Here is a 23,142-nt window from a genome sequence, read left to right as displayed (position 1 = left end):
AAGAAACTCCTCATCATTGCACAGCGAACTGAATTTTGAAAAAAACAAAATGCAAATAATTTTTTTAAATCATAAAAATATTTTTTTTTCATATAGCAGAAGGACAATGTTTTACACATACTAATTTTAATTATTGTACAAAATGCAGTAATGGATGAAAAAAATATTGAATATTTCCAAAAATTTTCTGCTGTAAGTATTATCTAACCCCTTAAGCTTGCTCATGGATGTAATAATTATTATAATGAAGATGCAAGACAAGCACGACCAAGCATTGAACCGTAAGTATGAGGATAACAATAATTTTATGTGTGATATTCTATATCTAGGATTCTATCCCCCCCATCAGAAATCTTAATTCGCAGCCTGGATAACAGTATAGTTGACACAGCGTCGTTAAGTAACAGACTAAAACTTAAAATTTGTTGTTACTTGTATTGCTACTAGTATCAACAATAGTACCGTACTTATAAAATTAATGACAACAAAAGTAATAATAATTTCAAGTAGCAGTATCAGTAGTAGTATTACTAGTATCAGTAATAATAGTAGCCTATAAATAACAGTAATAGTAACATACTGTAGTAGTCAGTGGCGAAGCTCTTAGCAGACTTTCGAGACTTAGCCTACACAAAAAATTGCAGTTATTATATCTAGCAACAGTATAAGTTCGTAATAACGATGCATCGTAACACTTGGTTTCACTCCGCTCTTTCCATATATTAAATTCATTGTTGGCAGTCATTCCACTGCCAGAGGCTTATCCCAGAAAGCCTCGTAGCGAGGTGAGGCTAGCCTAGGGTGACCAGACGTCCCGTTTTTAACGGGATTGTCCCTTTTTCAGCCTCTTGTCCCCTGTCCTGAGAAAAGTTTGGTCGGGAAGCCAAATGCTCCATTTTTTTAAATGGCGTCCCATTGTTAAAATATTTCTTTTTATTTTATTTTATTTTATTTAATAATCACGTAAAATATTGATTAATTCTATATTGTTGCCATCAGATGTCACCATAATGAATTAAATTCGATAATCGATACCTCAGAGCTTAGATCGATAACGAAAAGGTTTTTTGATCTGAAGTTAGAAAATGTTAAAATTGACAGTAATATTTTAAAAGTGATAGATGAAGATGACCTATTTAGTAAAGTGAATCATGTGAAGAACATATATGAGGTACATGTTTGACCGAAGTCCATAAAACTAGTAAACTATTTTCGCTAAAAAAAAGGAAACAATAATAAAAATATGCGCGAAATATGCAATAACGTCGAAATATACACTGACGTTCAAAATATGCACATATATGCACGAACAACTATGTATGCGTCTATCTTCTTAATTTAACATGAAACATGCAATGACAAAGTTTCATTAAGACATTCCGTTCCGATATGCATTCGTATATATTTCTCATCACTATTAATAATAAATAGCAATTCTTATTGGTGAATTATTGTAAAAATCTAACGCCAGAAAATAAATAAAATATCAATACGTTCATTGTGAGACTCGAGTTCTATAGCCTATAGGCTAATAATGTAATGAAATTAGGGAATATCACAATTTGCAAGTGAATGTATTAATATCAAAATATATCAAGATGCTTCGAATCATCTTCAGTTAACATTAAAAATCTGTTTCAGGATAATAAGCAATAATATTTGTTACAGTGCGTAACCTATTACCAGTAAATTCCGTAATATGGATGAAAAGTGAGGTTGTGTCTTTTTGGTTAGACTCCAGCTGCCAAAAACCTATAGAAAATGGGATAACAGCATACTACGTACTAATTCGTATAATAGTAGAAATAATGATAATGATAATAATAATAATAATAATAATAATAATTAATAATAATAATGATATTAATAATGGAGGGGAAGGATATGCCACATTATGTCATAGATTATTGCACATTTATTACTAATTTATTTCAATAGTTTCTATCAGTTACATGGTAGTGGAAGATGTTTGTATTAATGCGCGAAATTTCAGCTTGAATGTTTGTCCATTTCTCCGTCAGTATACAAAGATGTTTATCACAAAGTCATTTGCTCAAGAGAATGCATTCAGAAAATTGATCAAATTGTTAGCAAGTGAATAATTTGAGGAAGAGGTCGTTGTTTGCATGTTAACTGTACATTTCAATGTGCATTGAAACATGAGACAATCCGTGAATATTTCATCGCAAAGCACAGGAAATGAGTTCTAAGAAGACAGGCTGAATGGCGTACTTGTCCATCAAGTATATATACTACAGGAAAAGCGATAAAACCGACCTGGAAATAGTTATTTGCTCTGACGCTTTGTATGAAAATGTTGTTTTATTTACCCCGCGAGCATTACGAAGTCCTGAATCATTGAGTATATTGAATATTGATTTACTGTTATATTTCCTGTAATTTTCTGACTTTATCGGAGCAGATATTTTTCCGAACTGTCCGTTAAGGTAAATTTACTCAAATAGGATATTTTCAGCAACTTCCAAATTAACCCATTATGTACTAGCGTGATCATATGGTTACAGCTATACAACAATCGCCGCTTAAATTATTTTTACCAACTAATTTCCATTGTTGGGAATGAAACTTGTTTGGACCTCATTCTGAATGTTTCCAAAACTGTCTCGTAAAATGAGAAGATAATTCTTTCACTCTACTGGTGTCAGCTAAGTTTTGTTTATTCACGCTCAGAAAAAAAGAGAATCAAGGTTCAACGTTTAAATCTAATCACAATGTACATACGAGTCATGAGTAACCCATTGTTATAAATCTTAATTTTTATTTTTTAGACAGACTAGATACATCATCTTAATCTACAGGCTTTTCTGTCACTTTTCAACATAGTCTCCATTTCCTTCCACACATTTTTCCCGCCGTTTTGTAAGTTTGAAAAGTCCCTTGCTGTAGAAGTCCGTTTCATCTTTCCTAAAGACACTGACGCACTGCTTTCCGGAAGTCCTCCAGCGTCTCGTAGCGTTGATCTCGCAGCAGCTCCTTTACAGAATCGAATATAGGTAGTCGGAGGGTGCCAAGTTTGGACTGTAGGGAGTTTGCGGAAGAGTTTCCCACCCTAATGTTCTGATTTTCTCCACGATGACACGAACAGAGTGAGGCCACGCGTTATCGTGTTGCAGAATGATCTTCTTTCCAGTGCGTTTCTCGCGCAATGCACGACGGAGCTTCAAAATTGTCTGAATATAGCGGACAGCATTTATGGTCTGTCCAGGTTCAAGAAATTCAACCAAAATGCATCCCAGAACTCTTCAACGCTTTCCTTGTTGAGTTCCGTGGAGACAGTTCGAGAGCGACCGCTACGAGGCTCATCTTGGATGCTCGTGTTCCCATCTTCGAAATGTTTCACCCATCTCCTAACACTGCTGGCGCCCATGCATACATCTCCGTATGCACGCTGAAGTCTGAGGTGAATTTCAGCAGCAGATTTTTCTTCTTTAACATGGAATTTAATGACAGCTCGCTGTCGAAACGAACCATTGTTGTCGACCATTTTGCAGACATTGCCTGTGGTCACATGATAGAAGTTAATGACACCACAATATGTCAGTACATGGTGTAAAGTCTGTAGATTATGATCATAATATAACCATTTTTGTTACTTTGTTGAAATTGAAATTATAGCAATGTGTTGCTCATGACTTTCAGTACGACCCTCTGTACAATACATACATGGGAGGAACTGACTTATGTATGCAAGTATAGCCACATATCGTATCGAAATAAGAGGCAAGAAATGGTGGTAGTCTATATTCACCTGGTTGATGGACACTGCAATGTCTGGCTACTCATGTCATGATAAGGATTGGATCTAACATTCCTCATCTGAACTTCAGGAAGGAAATTACGCAAACATGTCTTCAGTGTTAGCAAAATATCCCTAAAGGTTCCAGACGCCCTTCAACCTCGAAATCTGATGGCCACACTTTTTCTGATGTGAGGTTTGTTCGAAAAAGTAATTTCATTGAACCTGTCCCAGGGAGTAAAAGGCGGAGATGTTCAAGCAAATTTTGCTTACACAGGTTGTACACAATGCAAGAAATGTGAAGTTAAACTATGTGTGGCTTTCCACGCGAAGTAAGATTCAAACATGTAAAAAGAATATGTTTTGTTGGGAAAAGAAACGTATCCTTATAGTTCCTATCTCTGTTTTCATAAAATATAAATGTATAGGACTAGCGTGACCGTGTGGTCACGGCTATATCTATGTAGTCTACTACATAGTAAAAAAAAACTTATTATTATGGTTACATTACGATATATTTATACCAAATTAGGTAAAAAATGTGGAAAAGTGAAGATGAAAAATTCCGTCCCCAATGGGTTAATACTAATTTATTTTGAAATTTCTTGTTGGGATGTTAAATGTCACAAAAATTTGGATTTGGATTTGTTTTGTGGAGGTTCGAGATTCGATGCTCGTATTCAGTTATTCGGATTATTTCCTTAGATTTCTTTATTCACTATAATTAGGAAAATATCTAATATTAATTAAAAAAATACGTATATTTTTTCATGTTTGTTTAACTTCCTCCAATTGTAGAACTTAAACACCAATGCCTATAGGGAAGAGGACGATTTTATGGATCACATATACTAGAAACAGACACATATTTGGCCTCCTAGCCTGGGATCAGCAGAGCTTAGGGACCTCCGCAGAGACTCTCACACATGACAAAACTTCATCGAATGACATCCATTCATACCCGAGGCGGATTCGAACTACGAAGCTTCGGACCACGTCGCTAAAGCCTTGGTTTTTCTGAACTGATGCATGCGACGTGCAAGGTGCGAGACCCGCCTCGCACAAATCCGGACTACAAGAGAGATAGTGAGTAGTTTCTATAGTTGCGAGGTGCGCAGACCTCGCTTCTCGCAGTTAATAGAAACCACTCACTATCTCTCGTGTAGTCCGGATTTGTGCTAGACGGACCTCGCACGTCGCATGCGTCGGTTCAGAAAAACCAAGGCTTTAGTAAGTTACTCTTAGATTTATCAATCTTTCTTTTTATAATACAGGAAAATGATCTGTTTTCTTCACTTAACCTATACTGAGGAAAAACATCCTAGTTGTCTTGTTTTGCTGCTCTTCATATTATATTATTAAGGTGATTTTCATTTGTTTATCCCACGTAGTTATTTCATTATTTTCTTTACATTTATTTGGAACATTTGAACTTCTCATTCATTTTCACGTGTACATTTCTTACTCTGTTTATCTACTTTTTTTTTTTAGTATTATTCTAATCTACAATATTTCTTTTTATTCATTAGGCCCGGGACTCACCACTATGTCATTACTGGAACGAACATTGTTTTGTGTACAGTTACTGCATTTAACAGAATCATATATAGGGCTCTCATTCCAAAACTTCCCAGTTTAAATAACTAATTATTTAAATTTAATTCAATTAAAAACACGTCAATTTAGATATTGAGGGTGAAATCTGAAACCAGACTTAATTACATTTCAGATTTCACCCCCAACCCCAGCCATCCCCACTTTGAAATTTCAATTGGCACCCCTATATTTTTATACTTAAATACGAAAGAGTATTCAATTGTTTATACACCTCATTCATTTGTTATCGCATCTTTTGTTTTCTATCGTTGTCCGGCAACCTGAATTGTTGTTGTTGTTGTTGTTGTTGATTAAAGCTCAAAAAAATAAAGCTACAAAAACTTGTTGAGCATTTCATGTAATAGATGTGTTTGTGTATTAAATTATTTTAATATGGTGTATACCCTTCGAGAGAAAACATAAATAATCTTTATTGATTAAATTTAGAAAATCACACAAAATAAGCTGCTTTTTCATTCTACAATCAACTGACAATAACAAAAATACAGGCTGCCAGGCGACGATAGAAAACAAAAGATGCGAAAACGAATAAATGAGGTGTATAAACAATTGAATACTCTTTAATATTGAAGTATCAAAATATAGGGATGCCATTTGAAATTTCAAAGTGCTGGTAGCTGGGGGTAGGGGTGAAACCTAAAATGCAATTAAGCCTGGTTTCAGACTTTCCCCTCAATATCTAAATTGAAGTGTTTTTTGTTGTTTAAATTGAATTCAATTTAAATGATTATTTAGACTGGGAAGTTTTGAAATGAAAGCCCTGTATAACTTAAGACATTCGATTATAGTGAGAAGCCCAGCCTATAGCTAACACGTTAACAAGCGATTTGTCACAAAGGAAGTCGGGTCTGATTTGTGGCACAGGAGATTGGTAGTATACAATAGGTCCTAGGAGAACATTTGTCTGATAATTTCCTGCTATTCTTGTCAATCGTATCTGAAAATCGCTCCGCCATCATACTCAATCCGTTACATCTGGACAACCCCTCTAGCTACTGCTTATCTACCCTCGTAGGCTATCTACCGTACAGCTTTTGTTTCTCTACTTTTTCCAGCAAGAGGAAAGAGGAGCATGTTGTGGATGTGTTCTATAATAATTACGATAGTTGGTAACATACACATGTCCGTCGCTATGATTCTGTGGATGGCGTACCAAGCATTCCGTAGTTCGATTCCCGGTGTGGATAGAGATTAATCTCCATTCCATGAGGCTGGGCGTTGGTCCTTTGACTTGTGATTGCCTTGTGATTCCTCCACAGCAGTCCTACGTAGTGCCGATTCCACAGTCAGAGAGTCACCAGTGTGAATATGCCTGGCGTTAAATGTAAAGCTACCTTCTTTAGAACCCATTAAGTCGCATGGACAGTATAAAAGTAGAGCTCCATGAATTCTTGGCCTCAGTGCTAGAATGTGCTGACGTGGTCGGCATCCCTAAGGCCGGCTTTTGCCCCAGGGAAAGACCCGGTACTCAATTTGGCAGGTGGTGATCAAATTAAATTCATTCTCCTACGACGCAGTAGTTTGTAAAATAACGTAACGGTTAGATAAAACCAACGAGGAAGAAATGAAAGGAGGAAGAAATAAAGAGAGAAAAAGAAAGAGAAACACGTACGTACATACATACATACATACATACATACATACATACATACATAGAGTCGACCTCGATAGCGCAGTCGGTATAGCGCTAGCTTTCTGTGCTCGAGGTTGCGGGTTCGATCCCGGCCCAGGTCGATGGCATTTAAGTGTGCTTAAATGCGACAGGCTCATGTCAGTAGATTTACTGGCATGTAAAAGAACTCCTGCGGGACAAAATTTCGGCACACCGGCAACGCTGATATAGCCTCTGCAGTTGCGAGCGTCGTTAAATAAACCATAATTTAAATTTTACATACGTACGTACATACATACATACATACATACATACATACATACATACATACATACATACATACATATTCTTTGCACAAAAAATGTACCTACTTCTTGTGTCCTGGTACAACAGTATTTATACAATATCGGAATAAAATTTTAGAGCGTATCAAAGAATGTTTTCTGCTGTGGTTCAGATTTAGAGATGAACAAAACTAACTGCCGCTCTCGCTTGCTGTGTTGGTTGCATTTGTCTTTCGAGTCTCGTCTCGTCATTCTCGTGCGCTTCGAGTCTCGCTCATCATTCTCGATATAACATATGGTCGGCATGGAAATATTTCGTAACTTTGAATAACATACATTATTGAAATAAATAACATTTAAAATAGTTTAAATGAGACCAAAAGACAAAACAGAACAGCATCTTAGTTATGAAAATGTTTTGGTTCTATTATATGTTATTACCTATGGTTATATAGGCCTACATAGAAAAAATAATTCTCAAAGAAATTTGCATTTCTAAGAAACATAAAACATAACGTTAATATCTCTTTACTTGAGATTGCACACTTGTTCTCAAACATATGAAAAGAAAATTTCTAGCCTTTTAAATAAAGACTGGGGAACGGATTATTATAAACTGAAAAGTAGAGATGATGTTTCATATAGGCTACTTGACTGTTTATACACATATAACAGTTGCCAAAGTAGGCTAGATAGAAGTTCAGTCAGGTATAAACAACTGTGGCGATTCAAAGCTGCTTGACGTTCAGGACTTCGGGAGTGATCAATCTCGGAGTCTCGAAACATACACAAGCAGTCTTTACGTCAACGACGCGAAGTATAGAACATTGTCGTGCGGGTTTTCGGCTTTGCGGGCGCTGTTAGTCTTGCTTTCTCGGTCGTTATTCATCTCTATTCAGATGAACTCGGGTTTGATGTTCAGGATAAAAATGGAAAGTTATGCCATTTCCACCGTAATTGATACATGTTCCTTCTGACATGACCAGGCATCCATTACTTCTGATTGGCTAATATTGGTTAATAATCTTCACAAGATAGATAGTGAAACGGGCCAAAGGACTCAGTCCTTGAAGACTGATGATGGTGAGAACACTACAACAAATAATTACGTTGTAAACTGGTAGTGGCACACTTGAACCTGGGCCTGGTGCTCGGGCGCGTCGGACGAGTGGACGAAGCCAAGAGCGTTCTGCGGGGCTGCGCGGGCTTGGACGGTTCGGGGCTGAGGGACCCCCGCACGCACTACGCCGCCAGGGTCGCCTGTCTCTTCCACTTGGGTCGCCTCGCCATGGAACAGGGCCAGCTACAGGAGGCCGTGGACGTGTTCCTGGAGGCCGTGCGGAAGAGACCCCATTACTATGCTCCACAGGTAGGCTATGTGTAAATATATGCCTAATAATTATTAATTTCTATGAAATATAATTTGTTTTACTGAGAAAGTAACACGTGATATATTTGAGATCGGTTTGTTTGCGTAAATTATTATGAATATGATGTTTGTTAATTGCGTTCCAGTTTCTCGATACTGTTCGATTGTCAGTTTAAGCTCCACATTTTCTTGAATATAAGAGGAAATTAAATTCTATTACAAAACTGCAAGATAATAGATTAACACTGGAGAAATAAGTCTGAAAATCTCATAGTTCTATCTTAAGTAGTATTCGCCTTATCACGCTTTCAGTCAGATCTGAGTTTCAATAATGGTGAGTAGGAGTCGCGGAAAGGTCGTGGGATATCAATCTGGTATGTGATATTTGTAGAAATGAAAATGTGATTATTTGATTCTCACTGTTATAAGAGTTTCCACATTATCAATTGAGGGGTTAGCTGGAAGAAGGGCGTAACTCAGGAAACATAGTTTTGAGATAATCAACAAAAACTAACTGTACCCTGCATCTCTTGCTGGAATATGACACTATTCATATATAGTGTAGGGTAATACGTTCTCATATGATTACAATGAGTTCCGTAGTTAATGTTTGAATATTATACGAGAACGAAGCTTTCATTTTTTTTAATTACGCCCTTCTTCCATAGAAGAGGGTTGAAAGTATTGAAATACTGTTAATTTTTCTATATATCTATAGGAAAGGCTATATATAGGTCTATACTACAATAATGAAGATAATTACAATATATGTTCTACAAAAAAAAATATATATATAATATGTTCGTTTACTAAATTTTTATCAGAAAATTAAACATAATTAATCCCACTTATTTCGAGTTATTTTAACTAAAAGTACCTAGAATATAGGCTTACAAACATTATACCACTTTAAGTGATCTAATAACGTAACATAAACAACATCTAGAATCTTGTGAGGCCTATTGGAGTGCTTGCCTCTCATATCTGTCATTACAGTCTCTCCTAGTTTCACTATATTTTGCACAGTTATCAGTGTTTCTTAGATATTTTAAACAATGACAGAATAAAGGATTTGTATAAAAATTCTTCTCAGTCATGATACTGTATACCCAAGAACATTCTCGGTGCTGTGGTTTTACAGTTGTTTGACGTTGCTTAATGGTCCTCCTCTCCAGATATCCCATAAGAAATGTATCCTGTTGGGTTTTGATTCCAGTTTCCCAAAATCATCAACGGAAAATGAAAAATGGCTTGTTCCTCTGTAGACATCTCATATTTCTTCTGGCAGCAACTGGCTGAAATGTTTTGCTGCTAACCTGTCAGAAATATGGTCGTTCCTAAATGACTGACTACTATAAATAGCCTGAATCTAACATTTTATAGCACTGTTTACGCCTATATTATTAGTATCTTATATTCATTCTCCTTTGACAAAAATAAATAGTAATACTGTATTTCTTTCACCATTTTTCCTGACCTACTTGTGTAAGCTTTGACGTAATTTCGTAGTCGCTTGCTAGATTATTCTTTCATAGTTTGTTAAACCGTTCCCGTTTTCTAGCTTTGCGTTTGTAATTCATTTTCACTGATACTTTCAACATCAGAAGGGTTATATTCACTTCCATTAGGCGAAAGATAGGTTAGATCAGAACATTCGTCAGACAACGCGAACACCCTTGCAGTTCCCTTCGCCGGTCCTCGAACCACAGTAGTGAGATGGAAGACGGACGCAATTCAATAATACCGCTCTATTGGAATCTATTGGAACTAGAGGCATAATATTTTGGTGGTTTGTAGAAGCGCCGCCCAAGAACGCATATAGCCATTTTACGGATAAACGCCGTAATTCGAATTACGCCCTTCTTCCAGCCAATCCCTCAATTATTTCTGAAGTTATGAAGAGCTTAGGCGGAATTATAGGGGACATTGTCTCTTCCCAAACTTGGCCGAACTCTTTTTTTTAACGTTAGAAAATATTGAATTCAAAATATTTCTCTTGCTTTTGTTTATGATTAAGTTTCTGTCTTAAATTGACGAATTAATGTCTTCAGACTATATCGGAAATCGAGCTTCAGTGTCTTCTTGTTGTGAGGTAATCAGATAACAGATAAGAAATTTCCAACTAACATTCCTTGTGTCAGGAAAATGCACTGCTGTGTGACAGGGAATTATGTTACATCAGAAGCTTACATAATACTGTAGCTACAGTAGATGTGGTGTCATTGTTCGTTGCAGAGCCTGTTCAACATGCTGGGCGAGGCGTACAGCCGTCTAGGCAGAGACGCCGACGCCGAGCCGTGGTTCCGGGCGTCCCTCTCCACACGTCCAGACCATGTTCCGGCGCATCTCACTTATGGCAAATTGCTCGCCCGCAATGTACGTACTCAAGTCACATACAATACCGGTAATTGAATGCTGTCGTTCCTATAGCAACGAGACGGCTCTTGAATATCTTGGATATGCCGCATATCTATCAGGCTGTGTTCCTTGCTTATCCTACGCGAGTTCGGGCTCTTCTTTGTAATGCTGACGATCAACGGGATACAGTTGAACCCTAAATTTAAAATGACATGAAACCTATTGTTTTCAACTTTATTACTGCTGCTTACCTATCTTCGTTACTAATTTCTATAACGAAGAAATCAATGTTCCAGTATAAAACGAACTTTTAAATTAAATACTAATTTAAACTCATTCATCACCAGCTTCTTTCTTTCATATAAACATTACAGAAAATTCTTAATTGTCGCACACCCCCTACTCCTGACATTCTTCGTGCAAGGATAAATATGATATTTGGAAAATCTCTTGCTCTCTATAGTTGTTTATAGATTTCATATCACTTTCTCATCCAGAATCGAGATTATTGACTGTTTCAGAATTCATGTATGATGTTGAAGTTGTTACAACATTATTTGTTTTTTCCCAATTAAATCTAAACAATTCTCCCACATATTCCCGGAGCCGATTAAGAGAGAATATCCTATAAATGTTATGTATGTAATGTAATGTAATGTAATGTATGTATGTATGTATGTATGTATGTATGTATGTATGTATGTATGTATTGACACTGCAAATGGGTATATACCCGGTGGCAGTGGTAACTAATTACACTCAATAATGACAATTAATAATAAACACAATTAATAAAAAATACCATTAATAATAAATTAATAATAATAATAATAATAATAATAATAATAATAATAATAATAATGCAGGGAGCATCCTAAATTAAATGAAGCACGATCACTTAAAATAACATTTAAAGCAAATATAATTTGTATCTTAACCCTGAGTTCGAACTAAAACCCGCGAGTATTTTATGTTCATACCTGCACAAGTACCTTTCAGCACTACACTCATTTCGCCGACAATTCACTCACTGCACTGGAACTACGACACATTTCATGATACTATCCTGATTTCACTAACACTTCAAAAATATTCCATTGTTCAAATACTTTGCACTGCCACTATAAACTAAAGAAACTTCACTGACAGAAACACACTTCACTTACACAACACACTTCACTGACACAACACACTTCACACTTCACTGACACAACACACTTCTTCACTGATAAAACATTTCAATAACAAATATCAATTACACCCTTCAAGTAGTGTGTATAATATACTACCATCTATTAGTAAAGTTCTTAACCTATTTTTAAATACATTTTTGGTTATTGGTAAAGCCTTTAGTAAGTCTGCAGGTAAAGCATTCCAGTCCCTGATAGTACGATTGAGAAACGAAAACTTTCCAGTGTCCGTCCTCTGTCTTCTTTCCCTCAATTTATATGAGTGGTTGTTTCTTAAAGAGTAATTTGGCGGCTGGAACCTATTTTTTTATTTCTCTCCAGGCAGACTAACCTCTGTATGTTTTGAACATGTTTTGGGTTGATGGAAGCTATGTCATTGATGTTATAAATTATAAGACATAACTATGGTGAAATATCTGTCGGATAATCAATTATTTGAAACTCAACGATCAGTAATAATCTGAAAAAAAGAAATATATCAAAACTTGTCTGACTCAAAATTTTATCTCTTTTAATAAAATGCCACGGGATAGTTCTTTATAACAATACTGTGTTAATAATAAGTATTTTGACAAGTTTGAAAACAAATTTTGAGAATGTTTCTTAATCATACAAATTATATTTAACACAGAAATATCCTGACTGCTTTGTCAACATACCGTTCGCGTTTTCTACTTATTTAGTCTATCATAGTGGCAATCATATTATGTTGAAAATTCTATTAAAACGAAGATATTAATAGGTAAGAGGGGAAACAGTAGAAGGAAAGAAATAAGTACTTCCTTTATTTAAAAAATCACATTGTACTGGAAATAAAATGGTAAAACATAACAGTTTCAATAGACTTTTGTGATGAAAAATGATTGAAAACAAATGAGGAAATAAATATAAAGTCGTTTCAAGGGAAAAATTATCATAAATAAATAAATCAATCGACCTATTACTTAAAAGCCAAATTGGCTAGTCCCTTATATTGAGAGAACTCATCCTGCCTAAGGTATTTCCGTGGTTTTCCTAAGGCGTTAAGAAAAATGTCGGGATGAGCCCTAAAAGAAATGGGCCACGGACCTATGTGCCCCTCCCCACAAAAATCCCCTTTTTCTTTTCTAACAAACGACTTAATGCCCTAGTTCAGAATTTATAAAATTACTAAATACATGTGCAAGGTCACTCATGTAGTCGCAATGCGAAAGGACAGGGAACCTTCCAAATTGCAGATTCAGAATTCATGGCGTCTCTCCTGGCGGTCTTCACTTGCCTTGTCATCGAACTCCTCCTGCACTGCGAAATGACACAGTTCATTTCAATGTGCAGATTTACACGAGCCATCTCCTCCTCGTCCCGTCCCGTGATCATTTTGATCACATTTTCGTCCCCCTCGCGTATGTGGTACCTAAGAGGTCACGTCCATTTTCGGTTTTCGCCTTCAAAATTTTCTAGAGCTCCTTCAGTGGAGCAGCGTAACCCGGAGTGAAACTAGTGGCCAACAGGCTTGGAGCTCACATATTTAGTTTCGTACAGCCCCCAACCCCTTGCAAGGACGCGTTTGCGTACCTTTTAAATTTGTCCTCCCAATTCTCCTCTTTCGATTTTTCGATTTTTTTTTTCGAAAAATTGTTCCGGTCCCGGACATCAAACCCAGGACCTTTGGCTGAGCGCGCCAACTGGCCAAAGGCTTCTCCTTGAAATTATTCAAGTCAGCTTTACAAGGAACTATACCTGAAAGCCAAATTTGTACTATACACGTTTCCCTTCGTTAACAGAACATCACAAATTTAAGCCACACAGAAAAGTATGCAATCAATGTTGGGTATCTGCTGTCTTGTCGACCCACTTGAGGTATGTGGATAGAAAGGGAATAATTGACCCGGTGTCTTGTAGAGTTCCTAGTTAGCTCTGTCGGTAGAGCGTTGGCGCGCTCAGCCAAAGGATCAGGGTTCGATGCCCGGCCCCGAAACAATTTTTCCCTTGAAATTATTTAATCCCTTCAGGCCTGAATTTACATTTAAAAAATTGAAAAAAAATAACTGGTCTCATAATCATTCTAGGGATCCAAAATTCCCAAATCATGTCTTCACAGAAAATCAAAATTTGGGGACAATTTGACTCCTGGGGCCCCAGTATTTTAAATTTTATTTTTAATTCAGGTATAGAAATGTTTCAAATATAATATTCTCCATTTCTATCACGTTGAATTTTTCCAAAAAAGAAAAAAAGAAACATTGTACACCAGGCCTGAAGGGGTTAAGTCAGATTTACAGGAGCTATACCTGAAAGCCAGATTTGTAAAATACTGTATAAAGTCTGTATTTGTAATAATGTTTAAAAATCAGGCCTTTTTAATGACAGACAATGTTAAAATGCTGCGGAAAAAGTACGGCATGAAGATTTGTGCAATCAATAGAAAATAAATACACTACATTTTTTTAAGTCTAGTGTTATCAACAAAAATATAAATGACTTGTCTTAAGGACGTCAGAATATCCGTTACTAACTTTCCTCACTGATATACTGACTATCATGCCGTTACCATTAGATAAAGTTTCGTGGATTTAAAACTGGCCCTGTAAGGACGTTAAAAATCCATAGTAGCCTATGTCTTACTTCGGAAAAGAAGTAAAGCTGGTGTCGTAGATTTGCGGCACGTAAAAAACTTCAAAAATAATCCTTCACACAAGACTTGATTTTAATTGCTACAACACATTACTTTTTATTTACTCTAAACTATTATTAAAATATTAAAATCCATTCACTTATGATCAACAAGGACTAACTGCTTATCATCAAGCGAAACCCAACGGACCACAGTTTAGGAATAATGATAACCATGTGTGAAATTACGAAGTCTCAAATATTCCAGAGTAATTTACTGGTTCAGTCTTCAGCGATATGCATTTCTTGATAGCAGGAAATTCGCCATAAATCCAGGAAGCCCTGAGGAAAGATGCGAATCTTTGGAAATTACTTCAACACGCAGTCACAAAGAATGATCAAATGAAATCAGTTTGCTCCGCCTCAATTCATCTGCTGTTTTTGACGTATGATAACGTAGTAGATAATCAGTCCAAGCGAGAATCGAACTCACTCGCGAGCGCAACTCCGGATCAGCAGACAAACGCGCTACTGCCTGTGCTACGCTGGTGGCTTCAGGTGCGTGATAATAAGACTAATGTTATTCCAGATACATGCAAAGAAGAAGTGTTCAGAATGTGCTAGAGGGGAAAAGATGGGAAGTTCTGGGCCATCTAACTTACAGTCCCGATTTGTTACCATGAGACTTTCAATTTTACAAATCCTTAAGAATAGCTCTGGGAGGGACACAGATTCCATACAATGATGAAGTGAAAGGCGCAGTGCTGAAGTTGTTCAATAAGCAGCCAAAGTCTTATTTTCGCTGAAGCCTCGTCATACAATGGAATGCCTAAGGAAACCTACTGCATTCATATAATTTCTATATATAACATAGTTTTTATGCACCAAAATAAATATATTTTTATAATAAACTGAAAAGCGCACAAATGTGCATTGTTTCAACCTTAGTTTGCATTTGCGTAGTCGCATATTGATCTTTGTCTTTTTGTGCATAGTTCTATGTGGTAGCGTTCACAGACTTTACTACACAATTGGGTTGGGTCGTGATACGTCTTGTTGGTACATATTAGGTGTTGGAAGCCATGGATTGCCAGTCTAGTCAGGCCGTAGAACTCAGGTCATACTTCTTCTCTTTTTCTCTCCATGATCTTCATTTGGTTTCCAAAAGCCTTGGTGTGTTGTAACAAATACCGAAGTTTGATGTTTTCTATTAGGAAAGGTTCTCTAGCTAAGAGATATACCAATCGTGATCTAGTTGTTTTTGATAGTGCAAGTGCTCATTTTAGATATGTTGATTTTACCATTTCTAATGCATTTAGGTTACGTTCTGTGAGATGACTCCATATAACCTCAATTCCTTAGCATAGTATCGGCATGATTTTGGCCTTGAATATGTTTAGGGCTATTTCTAGGCTGAGTAGCGGTAATTTTTTATGTCGTGCATTGCTATTGCTGCTTGGGCTGTCCTCTCTGTCACGTGTTTTGTGAAGCATTTGGCGGTTGGTTGCAATGTCATTCCGAGGTATTTAAAGTTTGGTGAGATTTTGATTTTTTGGCCTCTGATGCTGATTTCAGCAGCTGCGGGTGCTTTGCCTCCATTGCCCTCAATATATTTTTAAATCAGCTTGAACGGTTTTAATTTGATCACGTCTCGTATAACACCCACAAAAACTGCAGACCAATATAACTACTCTTTCAGGGGCGAGCTGAAGTTTTTCTGTTTATATAATATTTTATGTTACAATTATTATCAAAATAAATAAATAAATAATAAATACATAAATAAATACATAAATAAGTAAATAAATAAATAAATAATTAAATAAATAAGGAAATAAATAAATAAGGAAATAAATAAATAAATAAATAAATAAATAAATAAATAAATAAATTTAATTTCATACAGTTTGAGAATAATGTCAGGTTTTGTTTAAATCCAATGAGCCCGAAATCTATTTCCGACAGAAAATGTAGACATTTTTCCCTTCTTATTGGGACTAGGATGTCTCTCTTTCGTCCTTTCCATGTGCTGTGACTTTACATCACGCTGACTCATGACAAGAGAATACCAATAATGGCGCTGTACTAGGGTTATCCCAATTTGGGGAGTGGAAGGAAGGAAATATTTCTTCATCTCCCAATGAAGATATTATTCCTGCGATTATTTACTTTTCCCGACCGTTGTCGTCATCTACAAAACCTACTTCGACGCGGTAATAAGTGAACAGACTTCCCCTGCGACGTGATCATTATTGCTCACAGCCGTAACAGAAACGGCGAAGTACTGTAATTAAATTGAGACTGGTGAAGGAAGTAGACACCTCTAATTAGCTCTATTGTTGTTTAAAAATGTTTAAAGAGTGAGAATAGAGATAGATCAAATACCTAGTAATTGAATTGTTAGCGTAACTTTTACAGATCAAAAAAAGGAAAAATTAACTTATAGAGCCCTTAGGGAGGAGCTAGAAGCCCCGGAATCTATATAAATAATGGGAAATCCAATGAGTGTATTTATTTTTTACAGCGCACGCGCGTACGAGAAGCCGAAGAATGGTATGTTCGCGCCGAGAGGCTGGCCCCAGGAGACGCTTCTGTCTTCAGGCATTATGGTGAGTGTCTCAAATTCTCTGCCAGTATTCTATTAGAGCTTCGATTTATGTGTTAAATGCATGCAACAATCTCCAAAAGTGTCCGCCGAGTAGGTTGATCGAAAACAGCCGAAACTAGTCGAATTGTGTTCCCGGTCTATTCAAGGTCAGCAGCCGCAAGTCTCGCTAGCCAATAAGTGGTTTGATAAGCAGTTGAGTTGTTGAATGTAGTGATAGTTTGACACATTAATTTCTCCCTGCGTGATTCATTATGTAACATTGTGAAATATGAAGAGAATTCGATATAATTTAGGACAAAAATATTCAATTACGACAGTTATGTAAAGAAAACATTCATACAAACCCTGCAAAAGGAACTCGTAATTATCCTCAGATACACATTCCATAATTGTTAAAAAATGCTTAAATTAATGAAAAAAGCGAGAACATGTGGTATTATTGTAAACAAAAAGTACAATGCTTTTATTTTGCTTGGGCTCGCTATACTGATACGGAGGCGGCCGTTACGTACGCACAAGTCGAGTATGCAGGGAGCGATAAGTTGGCATGGCGCATGACTCAGTTGTTTTGAGAGACGTATGCATGCTGTTTCAGTCTTCTGAAAGAATTTTCATTTGTTATAATTTAAAAAAATCATGTACCCACTGTTGTAAAAAGGGATTACCTGCCCACTGTCGTAAAAAAGGATCACCTGTCCTCTTCAGTAGTGAATTTCAGTACCTAATCATTTCATCTTTTATAGATTCTATAAAAGGAAAGAATAAGAATTGCTGAAGAGTGGGCGTTGTGCAAAAATTTCACAATTATTATTCATTTTAGTTCCAAAACTTCACTAAATTTTCGTATCTGTACATAACGGGAGAAAAGTTCTGGGTAGAAGAAAATATCAGATGAAAAGACCTCTACATTATCGTGAAAACCGCCGACCGAGCTCGCCAATCAGGCCTCAGCTGTGAAGAAGACAGCTGGGAAATGATACGCATGAGCCCTTGCAGTCGAGAATTTATAACCGATCGGTTGAAACGTTTACTCAGTCGGTCGCGAGCGCTCGAGGTTGTTCATTACAATTACTTCACCTTTTAATGTCTGATACCCAAAACAGCATACCTAAGAAGGTTATCATTAGTTTTTATATTAGATAGCACGAAAATTGGAAAGTACTTGAACATTTAAACAGGAAAACATAATTTTTATATAACACAATTCTTTGAATGAAATAATGCTTTATATTATCAATATTATATCAGTAACGAAAATATTTAATATAGCTTAGTAAATATCTGATTGTATAAAAAGAATAAAGTTTTTGTGATGCGTGTCAAATTTCATCAATAGCAGACATAATCTATTTCATTTACAGTATTTAATAAAGATAAACCAAATCTACATGCTAACTTTGTTTAACATTTTTATAATAGTGAATATTAAGACATACTTAATCACAAACAATGATTGACGTTGGAGCTACTTATGGTAAGTTGTATGCAGATTCTATTATTTCACAGTCAACGTCCATATGATGAAATGCCAAGGATGGAGCAAACAAAATTCGTGCTTAATTTATTCCGAAATTAAAAGAACCAATGGAAAAATCGACATTTGGTTTTAAAATTAATGTTTTTTTAAACAGATAATAAAGTTTATTTATACATAACAATAAGAGAACATAGATACACGAACATAATTATACTGTAGCTCAGACTATTATGATCAAATGGATATTCTCATGACAAATTAGAGGTAATGTAAATACCACTAACGAAATATTGTAACAATAATAATTCACAGAGTGATTTTATCCTACTTAACAATTTCACTTAATGTTTTAATTTAGAACAATATTATCTAAAAAATATATCAAACTGTTCTTATACAAAATAAACTTTAATTAAATTTTGAAATTAAATTAAACAATTGAGTAAGGGACAAACTAGAAATTAGCAATAAATCTTATCTAGAATTTCCTCCTTGGTTTCTCTAATGTATTTAATTTTGTCATGTGCCATTACGAATATAACACTGTTACAAAATATTATAAGTTAACTGTTCCGTTCAACTGAATCATAAAGACTAATACACTTTCTTATTTCTTTTTTTTCAATGCTGCTTATACATTATGTTTATATCCTTATAGACAACACAGTTTGTTAAAATTTTATTTTATTTTATTGATTTATTGATTTTTTTGTTATTATTTATATATATTACTGTAATTTTTATTCAACCTGATAGCCTATACTGGGTGTTCATTTCAAAGTGTGTCATGACGTCACTGTTGTTGGGTCACCGATTTGAAGCGAGTTTCAGCTTATATGTCAGAGAAGTTGCCTATTATTTAAGGCGTTCTTCAATCTGAACTTGAGAACGTGTACGGTATAACTTGAACGTCGTAGCAACAGATGGCGGTCTGTACGGTCTGTGTGCTACCATAACCTCTTTCGAACTGTGTTTTGCGCCGGCAAGTCGTACGAAAGGTATTTGTTATCATCGGTTGCGTACGGTAACATTCCACAACACAAATCAAATGCTCCGTGTCCATGTTGACCGTCGAAGTTAATGTCAACAAATACGTAAGTAATCGTCTTAACCCTCTCCCCATATCCCGACAGTACGTATTTCCAAACAGTTCACATTCCTGCCACTACCGGCGTACTCTTCAGAATGAACGCCGTACTTGCTAGGCAACTTCTCTGCCTCACAGGTTATACACCTCTGCGGAAGTATAGGAAGATTGAATTCTCTAGGCTCATCGGCTAGCCACATGACGGCATCAGCGAGCCATGACACATTTTGAACTGAACACCCAGTATACCTACTAGGTTCACTAAACAGGTGTTAGTGCATCAGGCAGTTTAACATTTCCATAACAAAATCGAAGACAGTTTTCAATATATGATACCCTTCATACAACCGGGACGACTGATTGTCCGTGATGCTTCAGTGGATGTTTTGCTTTCTGCTGTGTGAAAATACGCGGCACCCAGCCTGCTGCGTATACTACGGAGCGAGCGACCAACCCATCACGCGTATTGTCATGGCTCATGACTCTCGGTCAGTCGTTCTTCATGAAATGCAGAACAGATGATACACAGTAGATCGAATGCGGAGAGTAAAAGTAGGAAAGTTTGGAGTAAAAGACAGAAAACCTTGAATGAAATGAATACGTCAATAAAATTGAAATTTGAAAACAGCTTGTAAATGTAGAACTAACACCAAAATAAGATGATTCTGGCGATTTATTTGTTCCCACGACAAATCTGCAGCTTGGTCACACGCACATAGTTCACTGTCTGATCATGGATGAAGGGCCTCAAATTAAACACGTGTTCCAATTCACAGCGATTTCTACAGCCGTGAGCTGCTCGCCCAGAATAGTTCACATGTGGTTTAATTGGTGACGGTTATGTGTGACCAACTGACTGATCAACTTACTTACTTACAAATGGCTTTTAAGGAACCCGAAGGTTCATTGCCGCCCCCACATAAGCCCGCCATCGGTCCCTATCCTATGCAAGATTAATCCAGTCTCTATCATCATATCCCACCTCCCTCAAATCCATTATAATATTATTCTCCCATCTACGTCTCGGCCTCCCCAAAGGTATTTTTCCCTCCGGCCTCCCAACTAACACTCTATATGCATTTCTGGATTCGCCCATACGTGCTAAATGCCCTGCCCATCTCAAACGTCTGGATTTAATGTTCCTAATTATGTCAGGTGAAGAATACAATGCGTGCAGTTCTGCGTTGTGTAACTTTCTCCATTCTCCTGTAACTTCATTCCGATTAGCCCCAAATATTTTCCTAAGCACCTTATTCTCAAACACCCTTAACCTATATTCCTCTCCCAGAGTGAGAGTCCAAGTTTCACAGCCATACAGAATAACCGGTAATATAATTGTTTTATAAATTCTAACTTTCAGATTTTTTTACGGCAGACTAGATGATAAAAGCTTCTCAACCAAATAATAACAGCATTTCCCATATTTGTTCTGCGTTTAATTTCCTCCCGAGTGTCATTTATATTTGTTACTGTTGCTCCAAGATATTTGAATTTTTCCACCCCTTCGAAGGATTTTTTTTTATTTTAGTGGGTTATTTAACGACGCTGTATCAACTACTAGGTTATTTAGCGTCGATGAGTTTGGTGATAGCGATATAATATTTGGCGAGATGAGGCCGAGGATTCGCCATAGATTACCTTGCATTCACATTACAGTTGGGGAAAACCTCGGAAAAAACCCAACCAGGTAATCAGCCCAAGCGGGGATCGAACCCGCGCCCGAACGCAACTTCAGACCGGCAGGCAAGCGCCTTAACCGACTGAGCCACGCCGGTGGCTCCTTCGAAGGATAAATCTCCAATTTCTATATTTCCATTTCGTACAATATTCTGGTCACGAGACATAATCATATACTTTGTCTTTTCGGGATTTACTTCCAAACCGATCGCTTTACTTGCTTCCAGTAAAATTCCCGTGCTTTCCCTAATCGTTTATGGATTTTCTCCTAATATATTCACGTCATCCGCATAGACAAGAAGCTGATGTAACCCATTCAATTCCAAACCCTGCCTGTTATCCTGAACTTTCCTAATGGCATATTCTAAAGCGAAGTTAAAAAGTAAACGTGATAGTGCATCTCCCTGCTTTAGCCCGCAGTGAATTGGAAAAGCATCAGATAGAAACTGACCTATACGGACTCTGCTGTATGTTTAACAAATCTTATAATAAAAATTATCAGTTATAAGCTGTGTGCCATTTTTTACTCTATTCATATCCTTTTTACGTCTTGTGTTCTTCCTTTTCTTCATCATTTCCTTCCTTTCTCCGCTACGTTTTCCTATATCAATATCATTTTACTTCCTCCCTTCCCTCTTTACTTCCTTCTCTTCTCATTTCTTCCTCTCTCATTTTTCTCCTTCCCTCATCTCTCTCTTATGCCTACCTCACTTGCATCCTCTCTCACTTGTTTCTTCGTTCTAGTCTGCCATAGCTCTAATGTTCTTGGAAAAAGCAAACGTTTTTGTTTCCAGCAAAAACGTTTTAATTAAAGTGCTTTATGGGAAAACAAAATTGTTTTCGGTTACAGCAAAAACGTTTATGCTTTAAGCAAAAACGTTTCTGTTTAAAGTAGTTTTGCTAGATAAGTGTGAGACCAGCTTAGTTACAATTAGTCTGGCATTAGCTACAATATATATTTATTTCAACTCGCGTCAATAAACTCAAGATAAGGTAAATGTATTTCGTACTGCACGTGGAGTTGATATCGGCACGCCAATTAAAAATGCTAACACATCATTGGTAGTCATATGTTACCGCTTCTTGTGACTGGAGCGGCGTCTGAGAAAGCCTGATCAATAAACAAATCTTTATCTTGTCTCTTCAAAGGAAAGCATCGTATTTGATGCCGCTTGGGTATTAATAAAGTCCCGATAGAGCACTGCGCCTTACATCATACCGCATTATTTTGGATAGACCTTTTTAAAATGATGATGGTGAAGATGATGGGGGTAATGATAGTGGTGATTATGGTGAAGAATGTAGAAAAGGAGAGTAACTGTGGAATTGTGGAGGGAATAAGGAGAACCCCGAAAAAATTCTAAAAAATGTTGCCTTTGCCCACCACAAATACTTTTCTGTTATCACAGGGATTTGAACCCGGCTCCGCTGTCATCGTACGTCAGCGCTCTGTTACCAAGGTGACTTTGCTCGCTTCAGTGAGGCAGTCACACCATCTCCTCTATTACTTACTT

The 23,142-nt window shown here is 36.7% G+C and overlaps 1 protein-coding gene across 1 annotated transcript in view; it reads left to right on the top strand.

Annotated features, from left to right (window-relative positions):
* Window positions 1-23,142, top strand: part of LOC138702932 (protein O-mannosyl-transferase TMTC2-like) — a 151,805-nt gene that overhangs the window by 82,713 nt on the left and 45,950 nt on the right. Inside the window, exons 8-10 of the mRNA XM_069830343.1 lie at window positions 8,395-8,639; window positions 10,875-11,015; window positions 17,304-17,388. Of these exons, the coding sequence (XP_069686444.1) occupies window positions 8,395-8,639; window positions 10,875-11,015; window positions 17,304-17,388 (471 nt within the window). The remainder of the gene's footprint in view (window positions 1-8,394; window positions 8,640-10,874; window positions 11,016-17,303; window positions 17,389-23,142) is intronic.

Source organism: Periplaneta americana, chromosome 1 (genome assembly GCF_040183065.1).
Source record: "Periplaneta americana isolate PAMFEO1 chromosome 1, P.americana_PAMFEO1_priV1, whole genome shotgun sequence".
Lineage (NCBI taxonomy): Eukaryota > Metazoa > Arthropoda > Insecta > Blattodea > Blattidae > Periplaneta > Periplaneta americana.
The sequence above is the reverse complement of the archived record's forward strand: the minus strand, read 5'-3'. Positions and strand labels throughout refer to the sequence as shown.